The sequence below is a fragment of the Neoarius graeffei genome, chromosome 10, assembly GCF_027579695.1.
Source record: "Neoarius graeffei isolate fNeoGra1 chromosome 10, fNeoGra1.pri, whole genome shotgun sequence".
Lineage (NCBI taxonomy): Eukaryota > Metazoa > Chordata > Actinopteri > Siluriformes > Ariidae > Neoarius > Neoarius graeffei.
The window spans coordinates 75,884,779-75,901,991 of record NC_083578.1 but is presented as its reverse complement, the minus strand read 5'-3'; the positions used below and the strand labels follow the sequence as shown (position 1 = coordinate 75,901,991).

The 17,213-nt window shown below is 39.5% G+C and overlaps 1 protein-coding gene across 2 annotated transcripts in view; it reads left to right on the top strand.

Annotated features, from left to right (window-relative positions):
- pip5k1bb (phosphatidylinositol-4-phosphate 5-kinase, type I, beta b) overlaps positions 1 to 17,213 on the top strand; it is a 117,922-nt gene that overhangs the window by 45,554 nt on the left and 55,155 nt on the right. For both annotated transcript variants that reach the window (XM_060930907.1, XM_060930906.1), the window contains exons 3-5: positions 848 to 904; positions 3,953 to 4,083; positions 13,925 to 14,042. In XM_060930907.1, the coding sequence (XP_060786890.1) occupies positions 848 to 904; positions 3,953 to 4,083; positions 13,925 to 14,042 (306 nt within the window). The remainder of the gene's footprint in view (positions 1 to 847; positions 905 to 3,952; positions 4,084 to 13,924; positions 14,043 to 17,213) is intronic.

The following is a 17,213-nucleotide window of genomic DNA, read 5'->3' as shown; positions in this document are numbered from 1 at the left end:
TGTTTGTGTGTCTTCCCCAGTGACCGCGCCCTTTAAAAGGAGAGGAGAGCAGAGAAAGGGAGCTCTCTCTCCCCAACCAGAACACGTGCGTGTGTGCATGCGGGGCTGGGAAGTGATAAAAGGCTGAAAAGCTAGCAATAAATAGTTCATTCAGTTCTGGCCTGCCGTGCTTCTGTGCTCCACCCACCTGGTCCAATACTACACGTGATTACCGCGATATTCAGCGAAATGCGTTATATGCATGCGCAGTAGTGAAAAAAACGACAGCCTGACTCGTACACGATATGATTCGGAATTCTTCGGTAGTTTCCGTCCTGACGATAAACACATCGCTTAACACAGACACGGCACACGCTCAATATGTGGCGGCTTTAGTTGACGGTGTCTCTGAATCTTCGCTTCATATATATTTTTTATTTTCAACTAGCCAGCCGGGCTAGCTAGTGACAGGAATTACCCGCCAAATGAAAAATTAAGTCGCCTCGGGCGACCGGACCACCGCAAATTTCGAGCCCTGGTGTGGGTTTTCTGTATATTTTAATATACCTTCACAATTATCTCTTATATTGAAGTTATCGCTTAAATTCTATTAATTGTTAAAATTAAAACAATTTATAATAAACGTTCCTAGTATAAACCTACGTAATTAATTAATATTACTTGCATTTTTTTCTGCTCTTTCAACCGGTGTGACCTGTTTAAGATAAACAAATAAAAAAAGGGTTCAGTTCTTCTCCATCTCTGAAGGGCTCCTTAAATCAGTCTGGACGTTCAGGTCCATTAGTGTTACAAGTGTCTGTTCCCTTGCCTTGTTTGACCCAGGCCTCTGTATCTATTTCTCTAAAAGATGTCGGCCACTGAAAATGGAGTTGGAGGGCCAAGCAGAGAGAAAACCTATAAAAAGGTAAATGTTTATGAGTACGCTGTTAAACTACTGAATTCATCCCTATGGACAATATTAAAGGAAGTGGTGCATATGCTAATAAATATGTATTCTTTTAGGCTGAGGAACCCAGTGACAGTAAGTCATAACGTTCTTGCGGTGCATTCAGTTTATTAAGTTTAACCCCTTAAATTCCCAGGAGTTTTTATTGGGTCCCCAATTTGCAAACCTTTCTTATTAAAATCACTGCATTTGCTGAATAATTCATAGTCATTACTGAATAATGATGCATAATAACCTGAGACTTTAAGGGGTTAATAAGTGATAAATGTTTACATGCTTGACCAAAAGACAATAGGTAGTTAAGTGCAGACCTTAGTGTTTAGTATTGAGAGTTTCTTCCATTCATTAAAGTCACCCTAAACACATTTGGTTGTTTTTTTTTTTTTCTCAGAATATTTTTCGAAAATTGAAAAACGTCAAGTTATCACTGCAAAGTTTTTTTATTTATTTATTTATTTTATTTTATTTTAAGAAACTAGAGGCTGAAAACCTCATTAGAAAGTCTGGGTATTAACAAGCAGGGAATATATTTCATCACAAAATATTGACGCCAATCACATAACTGTATGCATATGACCTCTGTTATTGTATTGGTTTACTGGAGATACCGTATGGCTGCATGTTGAGGGCAGATTCATAGAAAGAATTTTTGTAGACCCAGTACATCAAGCAATTTTATTCAATACAGAAAAGTTCAAAAGGTTTTGGGTGACTTTAAAGCAGATACGCAGAACCTTTTATTTTTAAATACATTTCTGAGTGGATAGTATCTCCATCCTTGACTCTTGTATGCTGCATAAATGGGAATAAAAAAATATATTTTTGAGAGTTAAAATCGACTGCAAACTTGGCATTCGAGCTACCCCGCTGAGCCAGCCAGCCCCGAGTGCGTGACGTCACAGCAGGAACCGGTTTTAAGGCCGAGGCCTTTGACAGCTATAGACCAAAGTCATATAAATAAAAATTTATGGTGAAAGTAAGAAATACCGTTACCGACTTGCTCAACTAAGACTGATTTGACTTCACTGATTGTGGGTTGACTCTCATTAAAACAGGATGGGTGTTATAACTTATGCAACATACATGTACATGCATGCATTTTCACTGATAAAACATAAAAGGCTAATTAAATAATCAGATGAACTGAAACAATCACATTCTGAAGCAAATTAAATCATCTTATACCGCTAACTTAAACACACAATACAAGTTACATGTATTAATCTAAATGCAGGTAAACAACATGTTGTTTTTGTTGTTTTTTTATCCAAATGAGAGTCGGAGCTTACCCGTCTGTGTTCTCGCTTCTTGAAGGCCGATCTTGTGGCCAATTGTTTTGAAACAATCTGACTTTCAGTTGTTCGTTCAGTTCTCCGTTCATTCGCTTCTTCCACGTAAGGGCAAGATGGCAGCGATATCCAGTTTAGAAATCAGACGGCTGCTCCACTCATTCTCTGTTTTGTCCATACGGAGTACTCCGCCATTACTGCTCAGCTCAGGCAATTACTAAAACCCAGGACGGAACGGGACGTCACCGGTTTTAGCAACGACCACAGGGAGGTCACTGCCCGAGCGATATGTCACGTCCCGTTCCATCCCGGGTTTTAGCAACAACCCTTGGCTCACTCCAGGAGGACTGGTGCAACTGAACTTTGCTTTTTAAAAAAAAATAAAATAAATACTTTCCTGGGCAGCACAGTGGTGTAGTGGTTAGCGCTGCCACCTCACAGCAAGAAGGTCCGGGTTCGAGCCCCGTGGCCGGCGAGGGCCTTTCTGTGTGGAGTTTGCATGTTCTCCCCGTGTCCGCATGGGTTTCCTCTGGGTGCTCTGGTTCACCCACAGTCCAAAGACATGCAGGTTAGGTTAACTGGTGACTCTAAATTGGCCGTAGGTGTGAATGTGAGTGTGAATGGTTGTCTGTGTCTATGTGTCAGCCCTGTGATGACCTGGCGACTTGTCCAGGGTGTACCCTGCCTTTCGCCCATAGTCAGCTGGGATAGGCTCCAGCTTGCCTGCGACCCTGTAGAACAGGATAAAGCAGCTAGAGATAATGAGATGAAATACTTTCCTTTTCTTGTAGTTTTCTTTTCCTTTAATTGTTGATACTGCACCCTCTTTCAATATGGGCTTATAGCCAACGCTCCTCAACAGATCAGAGGTCTCGTACGAGTCCTCAGTAAAATGTGCAGAGCAGAGGAGAGACTACTTCGTAGGCGCCCGATGTGCCCCTGAACTTCTCGCAAAATGCGTCCAAATCTTTGCAGTTTGAACATTCTTGGACCATGAATGCAATGTAAATCCACCTTCTGTCGTGTTGCTGGCGGGTGCAGCAGTACATCTGCGTGGCATGGCGATAAATTAGCTCAAAATGGAGGATCGGCATTGCAGTCAGCTCTGTGTTTTAGTATAGCGGAAATGGCGATGAGACCGATAGCCTTCCTGCTGTGACGTTACGGATGTCAAGGTCGTTCACTCAGACCGCTACCTATACAGTATAAATCGCTTTAATCGTAAAAATTACTATATTAGATTTATTGTTAACGCTTAAAACTATTCCTGTGCCATTCTTGAGGTCTCAAGGCATTTATAAACGAAAGTGAGGCCATGGCTCTGCGTATATGCTTTAAGGAAGAGGACGTGACATGCTGTAGTACAAAGTGCTGGAAGGCTGTGTGGCCCTCTGTGAATACCACAAAAGTATACCATGAAACAGAATTGGTTCTTCATGTCTTCTGAAGGAAATGCTGTCTCAGCACCACAACAGAGATCAGATAACCGTAATACAATGTGTAAAATGTCCACTTGCCAAAATAGTGGCATCAACAGAGGTCCATTCTGTCTTGTGCACAAGGTATATGGGTGCCATTAGCCATTCCCTTCCTTCACTTTTTATGGTTCACATATTTTGCTCAGTGGACCTTCATTTTTGATTCATTGCAACTGTACAAATGAGCCAAAACATGGAAGCAGACTTCTGATGTTATTTATGTGTGCATCTTTGACCAGACATCATCATCAGCTATTAAGGAAGCCATCCAGTTGGGCATTGGTTACACTGTTGGGAACTTGACCTCAAAACCTGACCGAGATGTTCTCATGCAGGATTTTTATGTGGTGGAGAGTGTGTTTATGCCCAGGTAAGCCCTAATTAGACTTAAAAAGTATTCTCATTTTAGCTCAAAATGGATAAAATGATAGTACCTGAGCACTACTTTTCCATAGTTCTGTCAGTCTCTGCTTTGTGGTTTCTTCTGAATCCTTCCTGTGAGTAGAGATGGGAAGCATCTGTACTTCCCTTGAGGGTTTTTTTTTCCACCTAATACTTTGACTTTTACTCACATTTCAAAAGGAAACATCTCCTTTTCACTCAGAGCACTTTCAAAAACAACATCACTACAGTTCTCTGTAATCAAATAGTTGTAGTCATAAGGTAACCTTTTAGCATCAGAGAGCATCAATAAATCTAAACTTTAGCAGATGTGACAGCAAAAAATGAGACCTAATACCCATTATTGTAATCTGTCTTTTCCTACGGTATGTCCACTTACAGTGGTGTGAAAAAGTGTTTGCCCCCTTCCTGATTTCTTTTTTTTTTTTGCACGTTTGTCACACTTAAATGTTTCAGATCATCAAACAAATTTAAATATTAGACAAAGATAACACAAGTAAACATAAAATGCAGTTTTAAAATGAAGGTTTTTATTATTAAGGGGAAAAAAATCCAAACCTACATGATCTTGTGTGAAAAAGTGATTGCCCCATATACCTAATAACTGGTTGGGCCACCCTTAGCAGTAATAACTGCAATCAAGCGTTTGCGATAACTGGCAATGAGTCTTTTACAGCGCTGTGGAGGAATTTTGGCCCACTCATCTTTGTAGACTTGTTGTAATTCAGCCACATTGGAGGGTTTTCGAGCATGAACCGCCTTTTTAAGGTCATGCCACAGCATCTCAATCGGATTCAGGTCAGGACTTTGACTAGGCCACTCCAAAGTCTTCATTTTGTTTTTCTTAAGCCATTCAGAGGTGGACTTGCTGGTGTGTTTTGGTTCATTGTCCTGCTGCAGAACCCAAGTGCGCTTCAGCTTGAGGTCACGAACAGATGGCCGGACATTCTCCTTCAGGATTTTTTGGTAGACAGCAGAATTCATGGTTCCATTTACCACAGCAAGTCTTCCAGGTCCTGAAGCAGCAAAACAGCCCCAGACCATCACACTACCACCACCAAATTTTACTGTTGGTACCGTATGATGCTCCTTTTCTGAAATGCTGTGTTACTTATACGCCAGATGTAATGGGACATACACCTTCCAAAAAGTTCAACTTTTGTCTCATCAGTCCACAGAGTATTTTCCCAAAAGTCTTGGGGATCATCAAGATGTTTTCTGGCAAAACTGAGACGAGCCTTTATGTTCTCTTTGCTCAGCAGTGGTTTTCGTCTTGGAACTCTGCCATGCAGGCCATTTTTGCCCAGTCTCTTTCTTATGGTGGAGTCATGAACACTGACCTTAACTGAGCCAAGTGAGACCTGCAGTTCTTTGGATGTTGTTGTGGGGTCTTTTGTGACCTTTTGGATGAGTCGTCGCTGCGCTCTTGGGGTAATTTTGGTCGGCCGGCCACTCCTGGGAAGGTTCACCACTGTTCCGTGTTGTCGCCATTTGTGGATAATGGCTCTCACTGTGGTTCGCTGGAGTCCCAAAGCTTTAGAAATGGCTTTATAACCTTTTCCAGACTGATAGATCTCAATTACTTTGTTTCTCATTTGTTCTTGAATTTCTTTGGATCGCAGCATGACGTCTAGCTTTTGAGGATCTTTTGGTCGACTTCACTTTGTCAGGCAGGTCCTATTTAAGTGATTTCTTGATTGAGAACAGGTGTGGCAGTAATCAGGCCTGGGTGTGGCTAGAGAAATCGAACTCAGCTTTCCAAAGATGTGATAAACCACAGTTAATTTATGTTTTAACGGGGGGCAGCAATCACTTTTTCACACAGGGTCATGTAGGTTTGGATTTTTTCCCCCTTAATAATAAAAACCTTCATTTAAAAACTGCATTTTGTGTTTACTTGTGTTATCTTTGTCTAATATTTAAATTTGTTTGATGATCTGAAACATTTAAGTGTGACAAACATGCAAAAAAATAAGAAATCAGGAAGGGGCAAACACTTTTTCACACCACTGTAGCTTGCTAGCTATTAGCATTCCGCTAGTTTGTATCTTCAGAGTTGCTATCATGCTAGCTAACATTTGAGAGATTAGCAATAAAGCTGTTGTTAGTTAGCTTTAGCTAATGTTTCCCCCATTTCTTGATGAATATCTGAAGAATTATTATGGTGCTAGCTACCATTTGAGAGATTAACAATAAAACTGTTCTAGCCTCAGCTAATATTTTCACATTATCCCTCATTCCTTGGTTCTTCGTTGACAGAGCCGCTAATGTACCATCAGTTATCAGTGTAATCTGAGGCAGCCATCTTTTTCTTTTGTGAATCTTTCTTAGACTTTTACTTTCGTTCTTTAAGTAAATATAAATGGTTATACTTTTCTACTTTCCCTGACATAAAGAACTTGAAGTTGTTTTTCAAGGTTTATTTAGGGAAGTAAGACGACTCATTTTAGATTTTTCAGATCACGGATCCGCCGACGGCAGTTAAATACTACCGCTAGAAAAATAAAAAGTCTGTGCGTATTTTTATTTTAACCGCCGAAACGTACAAAAAGACATGTAAAAAAAATAGTCACATATTTTTCTTGTAACAGCACTGTATCCCTGGTACTAGGTCATATTTCTTTAAGTAAAAAGTATTAGAATCGCAAATACAAACGACAGTGCGTGTTGTATATATCCACTTCAGCCGAGTCCGAAAACGAAACTGTTTACGACATTGAGTATTCACTTGAATGTTTTTATGGTATTTACGACCGCTTTACAACAGTGTCAAGCTCGTGCTGACCATGGCTGACGCTGACAGCATGGATTCCGAGCTATCGCCTCAACTGTACGTAAGCATAAAGTGCGGTAAAGAAAAGTCTTTTCACTGTCTCACTAACCAAAACGTGGGCGATTTCGTCTCTCAAGCGTTGAAAATAAACAATGAAAAGATCAAAATGATCTTTGGTTCTCAGAAAGAAGGGCGCGATGTAACGAGCGCGATGCCGAATATGCCTGCCATAACGTTAGTTCGCGATCTTGGCTGCAAGTATCTGACTGTGGAATTAGAAGAGGATGGTGCCGCAGAGAGTCCTATCGAATCAAGTAGCACGAACGTATCAGCCTTCGATGTGCTCATGAGAGCTCAACGGTCATATGACCACATATACCTTCAGAGAAGTAAGTACTGAAATGCTAGTCCGTGTTATAAACTTATACACAAGAACACACACACACTATATATATATATATGAGTGATTCCACGCTTATGGGTACTGAAATGGGGACATGAACTTATTTTTAAAAATTCACCTAAAACCATTTCTTTTTTTTTACCATCAGGTCACAAAACATGTAATCTTTAATGAATGATATGTTAAAAGATAACTTTAATTTTCTGAGATGTAATAAAAACATATTTATATGCCAAAGTCAGAACGTAACAGAAGTGTTGTGGACATATATATTCTCAATTTTAACAATGTAGAATTACTTTTTGAAACATAGGAAGGTGATGTTTTAGCAAATATAATTAATAAACATGTGTAGTAGAATAAACATACACATTCTTTCAATAAGATTAACATGGTATATAGCTAGATTGTAATTAATTTGTAACAGACGCGAGATGGACAATCGTAACAGAAGTAATGTAACAGACATCATTTTGGAACTCATAGGCTTGACTTTGGCATATAAATATGTTTTTATTACATCTCAGAAAATTTAAGTTATCTTTTAACATATCATTCATTAAAGATTACATGTTTTGTGACCCGATGGTAAAAAAAGAAATGGTTTTAGGTGAATAAGTTCATGTCCCCATTTCAGTACCCATAAGCGTGGAATCACTCATATATATATATATATATATATATATATATATATATATATATATACTCTACCGTTCAAAAGTTTGGGGTCACCCAGACAATTTTGTGTTTTCCATGAAAAGTCACACTTTTATTTCCCACCATAAGTTGTAAAATGAATAGAAAATATAGTCAAGACATTTTTCTGGCCATTTTGAGCATTTAATCGACCCCACAAATGTGATGCTCCAGAAACTCAATCTGCTCAAAGGAAGGTCAGTTTTATAGCTTCTCTAAAGAGCTCAACTGTTTTCAGCTGTGCTAACATGATTGTACAAGGGTTTTCTAATCATCCATTAGCCTTCTGAGGCAATGAGCAAACACATTGTACCATTAGAACACTGGAGTGAGAGTTGCTGGAAATGGGCCTCTATACACCTATGGAGATATTGCACCAAAAACCAGACATTTGCAGCTAGAATAGTCATTTACCACATTAGCAATGTATAGAGTGGATTTCTGATTAGTTTAAAGTGATCTTCATTGAAAAGAACAGTGCTTTTCTTTCAAAAATAAGGACATTTCAAAGTGATCCCAAACTTTTGAACGGTAGTGTATATATATATATATATATATATATATATATATATATATATATATATATATATGTATGTATATATATGTATGTGTGTGTGTGTGTGTGTGTATGTAAAGTGTGTCTCTTGAATTTAAATTATCTTATCATCTTAATCCGACATTGGAATTTTGCCATGCAAAAAAAAAAATTGGACAAGGACACTTTTATTTTTATTTTTATTTCGACCGACATCATCAAAAATATGTTGAAAAAATCCATGAACCTAAAGATAAAAAATGGGTGGCCTAATTGCACTTTTCCTTGAGTAAACAATGTAAATACTTTTTTACTTCCGCCTAACACAATGTTGACAATGTTGACTGCATATTTGTCCAGGAATAAGGATATGGTTTTTTTTTTGTTTTTTTTGTTTTTTTTTTGTGTGTGTACAATATATTGTTCGTTGTAGTTAGCGCTATGTAATATATCCTTATTTACATGACAATTAGGCAGTCAGGGTTTTTTTTATATCATTTTAACATGTTGGAAATCATATATACTTAAAAGTCGGGCTCTTTAGGACCTCCAGTGGCCCCTGAAATACTTCACTGCGTCACATTTTCCAAGTTGGAAACAGTATTCTTTGTTGACACAGTATGTATTAAAACCATCCATTGTTGTGGCATTGCCAGGTCGGGTGTCTCCATAAGACATTGGCGAATTGCACAAACAACTAAAATAAATGACTCCCTGAAATCAAGAACAAGTTTGAAGAATTCCATATTGCTGTGGCTACAAGAGGAAAAATAGCAAAGCTCCAACTCCAGCGCACTGGCAGTCATATTTACACTTTTCGCGAAGCATGCTTGACATCTCTCTGCATGTGCGAATGCACAAAATGACAACTCCTGACACCATCAAAAGCAGCTAATGTGAAAGCTATGGCAATGGTGGCTATGGTATCAAGTGTACAACCTAGCTGGCATGCATTTAGACTCTAAATATAAAGTGAATTTGATTTTTTTTTTGATAAGCGCTATCTTTTCACTCAACATTTTAGTCGTCTTTGATTTTTGGCTTTTTCGTGTTTTTAAGGTTTACTGAGACCTTTCCCATTCAGTAACTTTTTTCCAAGCCACTCAGGTCTCATGGTTTCCATGTTTCCCAGTTAAACCCCGTCTCATTTTGTGCAGCACTGTGATGACAGTAAGACAGAACTCGGACCTCCTTGTCCTCGGGGATCGTTCAGAGTGTTCTGTGTCATGGATTGCGTTGCGTATTTGTCTCTGGTGTGTCACATTCCAAACAAGGACTTTGTGAATGGAGGCTGAAAGAGATCAAATAACCTCTTAGTCCTCAAGGATACAGTATTATTTTGCCTGGGAACTTTCACTCTATTTCAGGCCAAAGAAGCATTTTTGTTAGACACTGTGGTTTATTTTCTCAGAGAATTAGCATTAATCTGAGTTTGTAAAACTTTTATGCAGGTCTATCCCTTTGGCTAAAATATAGCCGTTCTGGATATTATGTTATTATCACGAATTAAAGGAATACTCTGGCATTTTTCCACCTAATCTTTATTCACTACTTATATAGTGTATGTGCAGTTATCATGGCTAAGAACATGGACACGTTTCCCTCTACTGAGAAAAGAACAGAAAACCAACTGACTCAAAATTCACTTATAGTGTCAATCTAAGGGCAAGTGTTGATGTCTTTTAATAAATGCATAATGTTTATATGACAATATAAATCACAACCATGAGTAGTCTCATCTCATCTCATTATCTGTAGCCGCTGTATCCTGTTCTACAGGGTCTCAGGCAAGCTGGAGCCTATCCCAGCTGACTACGGGCGAAAGGCGGGGTACACCCTGGACAAGTCGCCAGGTCATCACAGGGCTGACACATAGACACAGACAACCATTCACACTCACACTCACACCTACGGTCAATTTAGAGTCACCAGTTAACCTAACCTGCATGTCTTTGGACTGTGGGGGAAACCGGAGCACCCGGAGGAAACCCACGCGGACATGGGGAGAACATGCAAACTCCACACAGAAAGGCCCTCGCCAGCCACGGGGTTCGGACCTGGACCTTCTTGCTGTGAGGCGACAACGCTAACCACTACACCACCGTGCCGCCCCACGTGAGACGATCTTTTTTTATTATTAAATATCGGAATGCATTTTTGATAGGTGTTTTGTCACTACTATAGCAAGTTATGAGTGTTTGAAATACGCTCTGTAATATATCAGTCCATATGTCAAAGCAATGGCCGTAAATGAGATTCGTTGAGACCTGTGCGAGACATCGTCGGATGGAAGTAAAACGTACAGCGGAACTCAAAGGGACCAACATCTGCCAACGTTGTCAAAAAACGTGCGCGCCCTCTTTCGAATGCTGACGTAATCAAGCCGGAAGTTTTGTTTGTTTTGATCGCAATCAGGAAAGTTTGAAAAAAGTAGGCAGGAATCGTCATTTAAACTCGTTTTTATGCAATATTTCGTTTGGAAAACAGTTTTCAAAACGGCGGCATGGACACCTGGCTGACACTTCATGTTTCGAAGTCTCGCACAAGATCACGCGGATAAGCGACGCCTGCCGTGGACCAAACTAACTAAATTCAACACGGCTAAAAACCGAACAGGCCGATAAGTATAATATTTAATAGCAATTAGTTGCCAATACGAGTCACAATATAAGGTTACTAAAACCGAAAACATCATTGAATAACGCGTTAATTAAGAAATAAAGCAAGTTTAAAAATGACTTCAGTTCAACTTTAACCCTCAGTTGTGCATTTGTACAAATGAGATAAATGTATGTCTGCCAAATGCCATACATCTAACATAATGCACACACTGTAACCAGAACAACACTCTTTTTAGTATTTAGCTAGTATCAAATAACTAACAAGCCTAGCTTGCTATCTAGATTTATCATTATCTCATCTCATCTCATTATCTGTAGCCGCTTTATCCTGTTCTACAGGGTCGCGGGGAAGCTGGAGCCTATCCCAGCTGACTACGGGCGAAAGGCGGGGTACACCCTGGACAAGTCGCCAGGTCATCACAGGGCTGACACATAGACACAGACAACCATTCACACTCACATTCACACCTACGGTCAATTTAGAGTCACCAGTTAACCTAACCTGCATGTCTTTGGACTGTGGGGGAAACCGGAGCACCCGGAGGAAACCCACGCGGACACGGGGAGAACATGCAAACTCCGCACAGAAAGGCCCTCGCCGGCCACGGGGCTCGAACCCAGGACCTTCTTGCTGTGAGGCGACAGCGCTAACCACTACACCACTGTGCTGCCCCACCATGAGTAATTTCATCTAAAATTAGTCTCATCTATGAAAGGATGAGTTGCAGAAATTGAGTATACAGAGGTTTAGAGCTTAACTTGTAAGTACGTTTGACCGATGTCCCAACATGACCAACCAGCTCATGAGACCAAAGATAGTATGTGCTTAGAATAAATGTTAAACTCAAAGGATTTTCTTTCTGATATTCTTATTTGTGCTCATGTAAATGGGGTGATTTGTTGTTTGTTTTGGGTTTTTTGTATTTCAGTAGACACTGCTAAGTATTTCTCTGAGTCACTGCATAAAAACATTTGCTGAATGTTGAAAACATAAATGCACTAACATCTGCCTTTAGACTTCCACTGTAAGTGAGTTTGGAGTAAGTTAGTTCACCTTCTTTTCTTGGTACAGTGAAATGTGTTGAAAGCTTTTCTGTCGTAATCATCTGTTTGTAACATATGCAGTAGAGAGAGATTCGAGAAAGAAGAACACTGGAGTATTCCTTTAATGAACCGTGACGATGTACTAGTATTGTTCCAGCAAACATATGCTCACCGGCCACTTTAATAGGAACTTGTTCTTGATTCTAAGATTCCTGTTCTTGGCTGGCAGGAGCAGAACCCAGTGTGGTCTTCTGCTGTTGCATGCTGAGATGCTTTTCTACTCACCACGGTTGTAAAGAGTTGCTATGAGTTACTGTATCCTTCCTGGCAGCTCGAACCAATCTGGCCATTTTCCGTTTGTTTCCACCCACAGAACTGTCGCTCACTCACTCGATGTTTTTTGTTTTTCGCACCATTCTGTCTGTGTAAACTACAGACTGTTGTGTGTGAAAACCCCATGAGATCAGCAGTTTCTGAAATACTCAAACCAGTCCATCTGGCTCAAACCACAGTGAAAGAAAGTCACACTTTGAGATCACAATTTTTCCCATTCTGATGTTCGAAGTGAACATTAATTAACTGAAGCTCTTGATTTGTATCTGCATGATCTTATGCATTGCGCTGCTGTCAAGAGATTGGCTGATTAGAGAACTGCATAAAACAGCAGGTATATGGGTGTATCTAATAAAGTGGCTGGTTAGTGTGTGTGTGTATACATACACTACCGTTCAAAAGTTTGGGGTCACTTTGAAATGTCCTTATTTTTGAAAGAAAAGCACTGTTCTTTTCAATGAAGATCACTTTAAACTAATCAGAAATGCACTCTATACATTGCTAATGTGGTAAATGACTATTCTAGCTGCAAATGTGTGGTTTTTGGTGCAATATCTCCATAGGTGTATAGAGGCCCATTTCCAGCAACTCTCACTCCAGTGTTCTAATGGTACAATGTGTTTGCTCATTGCCTCAGAAGGCTAATGGATGATTAGAAAACCCTTGTACAATCATGTTAGCACAGCTGAAAACAGTTGAGCTCTTTAGAGAAGCTATAAAACTGACCTTCCTTTGAGCAGATTGAGTTTCTGGAGCATCACATTTGTGGGGTCGATTAAACGCTCAAAATGGCCAGAAAAATGTCTTGACTATATTTTCTATTCATTTTACAACTTATGGTGGTAAATAAAAGTGTGACTTTTCATGGAAAACACAAAATTGTCTGGGTGACCCCAAACTTTTGAACGGCAGTGTGTATATATATATATATATATATATATATATATATATATATATATATATATATATATATATATATACCCGTTCAAAAGTTTGGGGTGTATATATATATATATATATATATATATATATATATATATATATATATTACTGTGCAAAAGTGTTATGCGCGTGAAAAGCAATGCTGTAGAGCAAAGATGCCTTCAAAAATAATGAAACTCAGTGTTTCTACATTAAAAAACACTATAAAGAGCAGTAAACAGTAGTATGCCGCTTTCTTTACTGACATACAAACATTTTCGTGTAACACATTTTGTACTGGAAAACTATTGCTTGGAAATGTAAAATGTTTTTGTACTGACTCGATAATGTAGAAGTCATAAAATGAAAATCCTGTCAATAAACAACAACGTTTGTACTCAAAGGGTGCCTCAAACTTTTGCACAGTAATTTAATAACAATCTGTTAATTATTTAATACAAATGATGCACCATCTTGTCACAGCGAGGGGAGCAACCTGACTCCAGCGCACCACTACCCCGACTTCCGGTTCAAAACCTATGCCCCATTGGCCTTCCGGTACTTCCGAGAGCTGTTTGGAATAAAACCAGATGACTACCTGGTATGTATTAGTCATTGTTATATCACCTATTTCCAATAAAGAAGCAAATTGTTATCCTGTAGGATGAAAAGTCACTTATTAAAGTATTACAGGCCTCAACTAGGTGTCTGGCTAATGATTAACTCTAATAAAGTCTCTTGCTTTCCAGTTATCCATCAGGTTAAGGCTCTTAACTGCTTATCCTTTCTGGGCTAAGGCTCTTAACAGGCAGCATAATTACAAAGGGTTTAAGAAATAATGACTAATGACTTATTTTTTTTCCCCTAATTATATACAGCATTAGTTCATGCCACTCAATGATTTGGTCAGTGTGCTTTAGAAGTTGATTTAGTACAGTAAAATGTGTCTGATGAAGCTGTGTGCTGGTCCAGATGGGATTTCAACATCTGCAGTGCCTCTGCAGTAACCCTGCTGTTAGTGTATGCATTTCCAGTTCAAGGCACTGCGTTTGTGTGTATTTGAGTGATTGAGAATCTTCTTTTAAGTGTGTATGCGTGCACTGTACATGCGGATACGAATGTGCAGAATTTGTGCATGCATGTAAGTGTGCATGTCAATATGCAAATATGTAGGTGTATGCCTACAGATATGTGTGTATTTGTGTGTGTGTGTGTGTGTGTGTGTGTGTGTGTGTGTGTGTGTGTGTGTGCTTGACAGATCACCAACGTCAATTATCCATACTACCACAGTCATCATGGTAATCGTCTTGCTTGCTTGGTGGAATATAATCAGGCAGTAATTAGCCTCAGGGCACAGAAGAGGCTCTCAAAAGCATGTCATTTATCGTTTCACGCTTCCTTCGTCTCCTCTTTTATAGTCACAAACCTACACTTCTTTACTTCTCTTTATGTGCCAGAATGGAACACACAGCCACTTTGGGTCTCTGGATATCAGTGTTATGTAATAATGATAATATCAGAAAGACAAGGACACTCTGTGCACAGAATGTCTACTGAGGCCTGAAGACAGGATATTAAAATTCCTGGATGCTTGAACATTTTCATCCTGTCGTCATTTATTGCGTCATGTCTTTTTTTTCAGCTTTATGTATTTGTTTATGGAAATTTATAACGTATTTGAGTGGATAGATAGAAAATGAGGGAGTACAGAGGTGAACGAACAAGAGGATGGAAGAACTACGTGTGAAAGAGAAGGATAAAACATTAATAAAGAAAACGATGCAGGATGCTATATTGAGTTTCCTATACTTTGTCAACTTGAAATGCATTTACAAGGAGGAGAACATGATGTCCTGGCTCAAGTTTACTTGAAACTCACTTATAATACAAGTCGAAGGGCAGGCGTTGGGGCAAATGGTTACACTCCTAAGGCTTTATGGGGCAAATTCAAAACCACAACCATCCATCCATTATCCGTCAGAGTCACGGGGGAAGCTACAGCCAATCCCAGCTGACTTCTGGTGAGAGGTGGGGTACACTCTGGACAGGTCGCCAATCTATCACAGGGCTACACAGAGACAAACAACCATTCGCACTCATATTCACACCAACGGGCAATTTAGATTAACCAGTTGTCCTAATCTGCATGTCTTCGGACTGTAGGAGGAAACCAGAGCACCGGGAGAAAACCCACACAGACAAACATCTTGCTGGGATGCGACAGTGCTAACCACTGCATCACCGTGCCACCGTAAAACTCCAACCATTACAGGTTTTAGGATGAAACAGACAGAAGAGAAAGGATTAGCAAAGAGTGTTCGTTTGTAATTTTATCCAGCTTTTCAACCGTGGAGCGAAACAATAAGAATTAATTTCAAATACACTTTCCAGAAGGTTTTGTGGTATTCAGCTGCTTTCACATTACCCGTTCTTTCTCAAGTGTGAAAGCATGTGTTGCAAGTAATGCGATGGGAAAAAGTGCTGCTGCTGACCTTTTTTTGGTCACAGTCGAATCCTTTTTAAAAAAAATCAACTTCTCAGACTTTCGTGTGTGTGTGTGTGTGGGGGGGGGCTAGAAAAATAAACTTGGAGGACACAGTGAAAACAATGAATCTTGTTACTAAGTGCTTATAAGGAGATTTGCGATATGCTGAATAGAAAATATTTCAGTACCACGATTTTATTGCTGCAATATACAGTGGTGCTTGAAAGTTTGTGAACCCTTTAGAATTTTCGATATTTCTGCATAAATATGACCTAAAACATCATCAGATTTTCACACAAGTCCTAAAAGTAGATAAAGAGAACCCAGTTGAACAAATGAGACAAAAATATTATACTTGGTCATTTATTTATTCAGGGAAACGATCCAATATTACATATCTGTGAGTGGCAAAAGTATGTGAACATCTAGGATTAGCAGTTAATTTGAAGGTGAAATTAGAGTCAGGTGTTTTCAATCAATGGGATGACAATCAGGTGTGAGTGGGCACCTTGTTTTATTTAAAGAACAGGGCTCTATCAAAGTCTGATCTTCACAACACATGTTTGTGGAAGAGTATCATGGCACGAACAAAGGAGATTTCTGAGGACCTCAGAAAAAGCGTTGTTGATGCCCACCAGGCTGGAAAAGGTTACAAAACCATCTCTAAAGAGTTCAGACTCCACCAATCCACAGTCAGACAGATTGTGTACAAATGGAGGAAATTCAAGACCATTGTTACCCTCCCCAGGAGTGGTCAACCAACAAAGATCACTCCAAGAGCAAGGCGTGTAATAGTTGGCGAGGTCACAAAGGACCCCAGGGTAACTTCTACGCAACTGAAGGCCTCTCTCACATTGGCTAATGTTAATGTTCATGAGTCCACCATCAGGAGAACACTGAACAACAATGGTGTGCATGGCAGGGTTGCAAGGAGAAAGCCACTGCTCTCCAAAAGAACATTGCTGCTCATCTGCAGTTTGCTAAAGATCACATGGACAAGCCAGAAGGCTATTGGAAAAATGTGTTGTGGACGGATGAGACCAAATAGAACTTTTTGGTTTAAATAAGAAGTGTTATGTTTGGAGAAAAGAAAACACTGCATTCCAGCATAAGAACCTTATCCCATCTGTGAAACATGGTGGTGGTAGTATCATGGTTTGGGCCTGTTTTGCTGCATCTGGGCCAGGACGGCTTGCCATCAATGATGGAACAATGAATTCTGAATTATACCAGCAAATTCTAAAGGAAAATGTCAGGACATCTGTCCATGAACTGAATCTCAAGAGA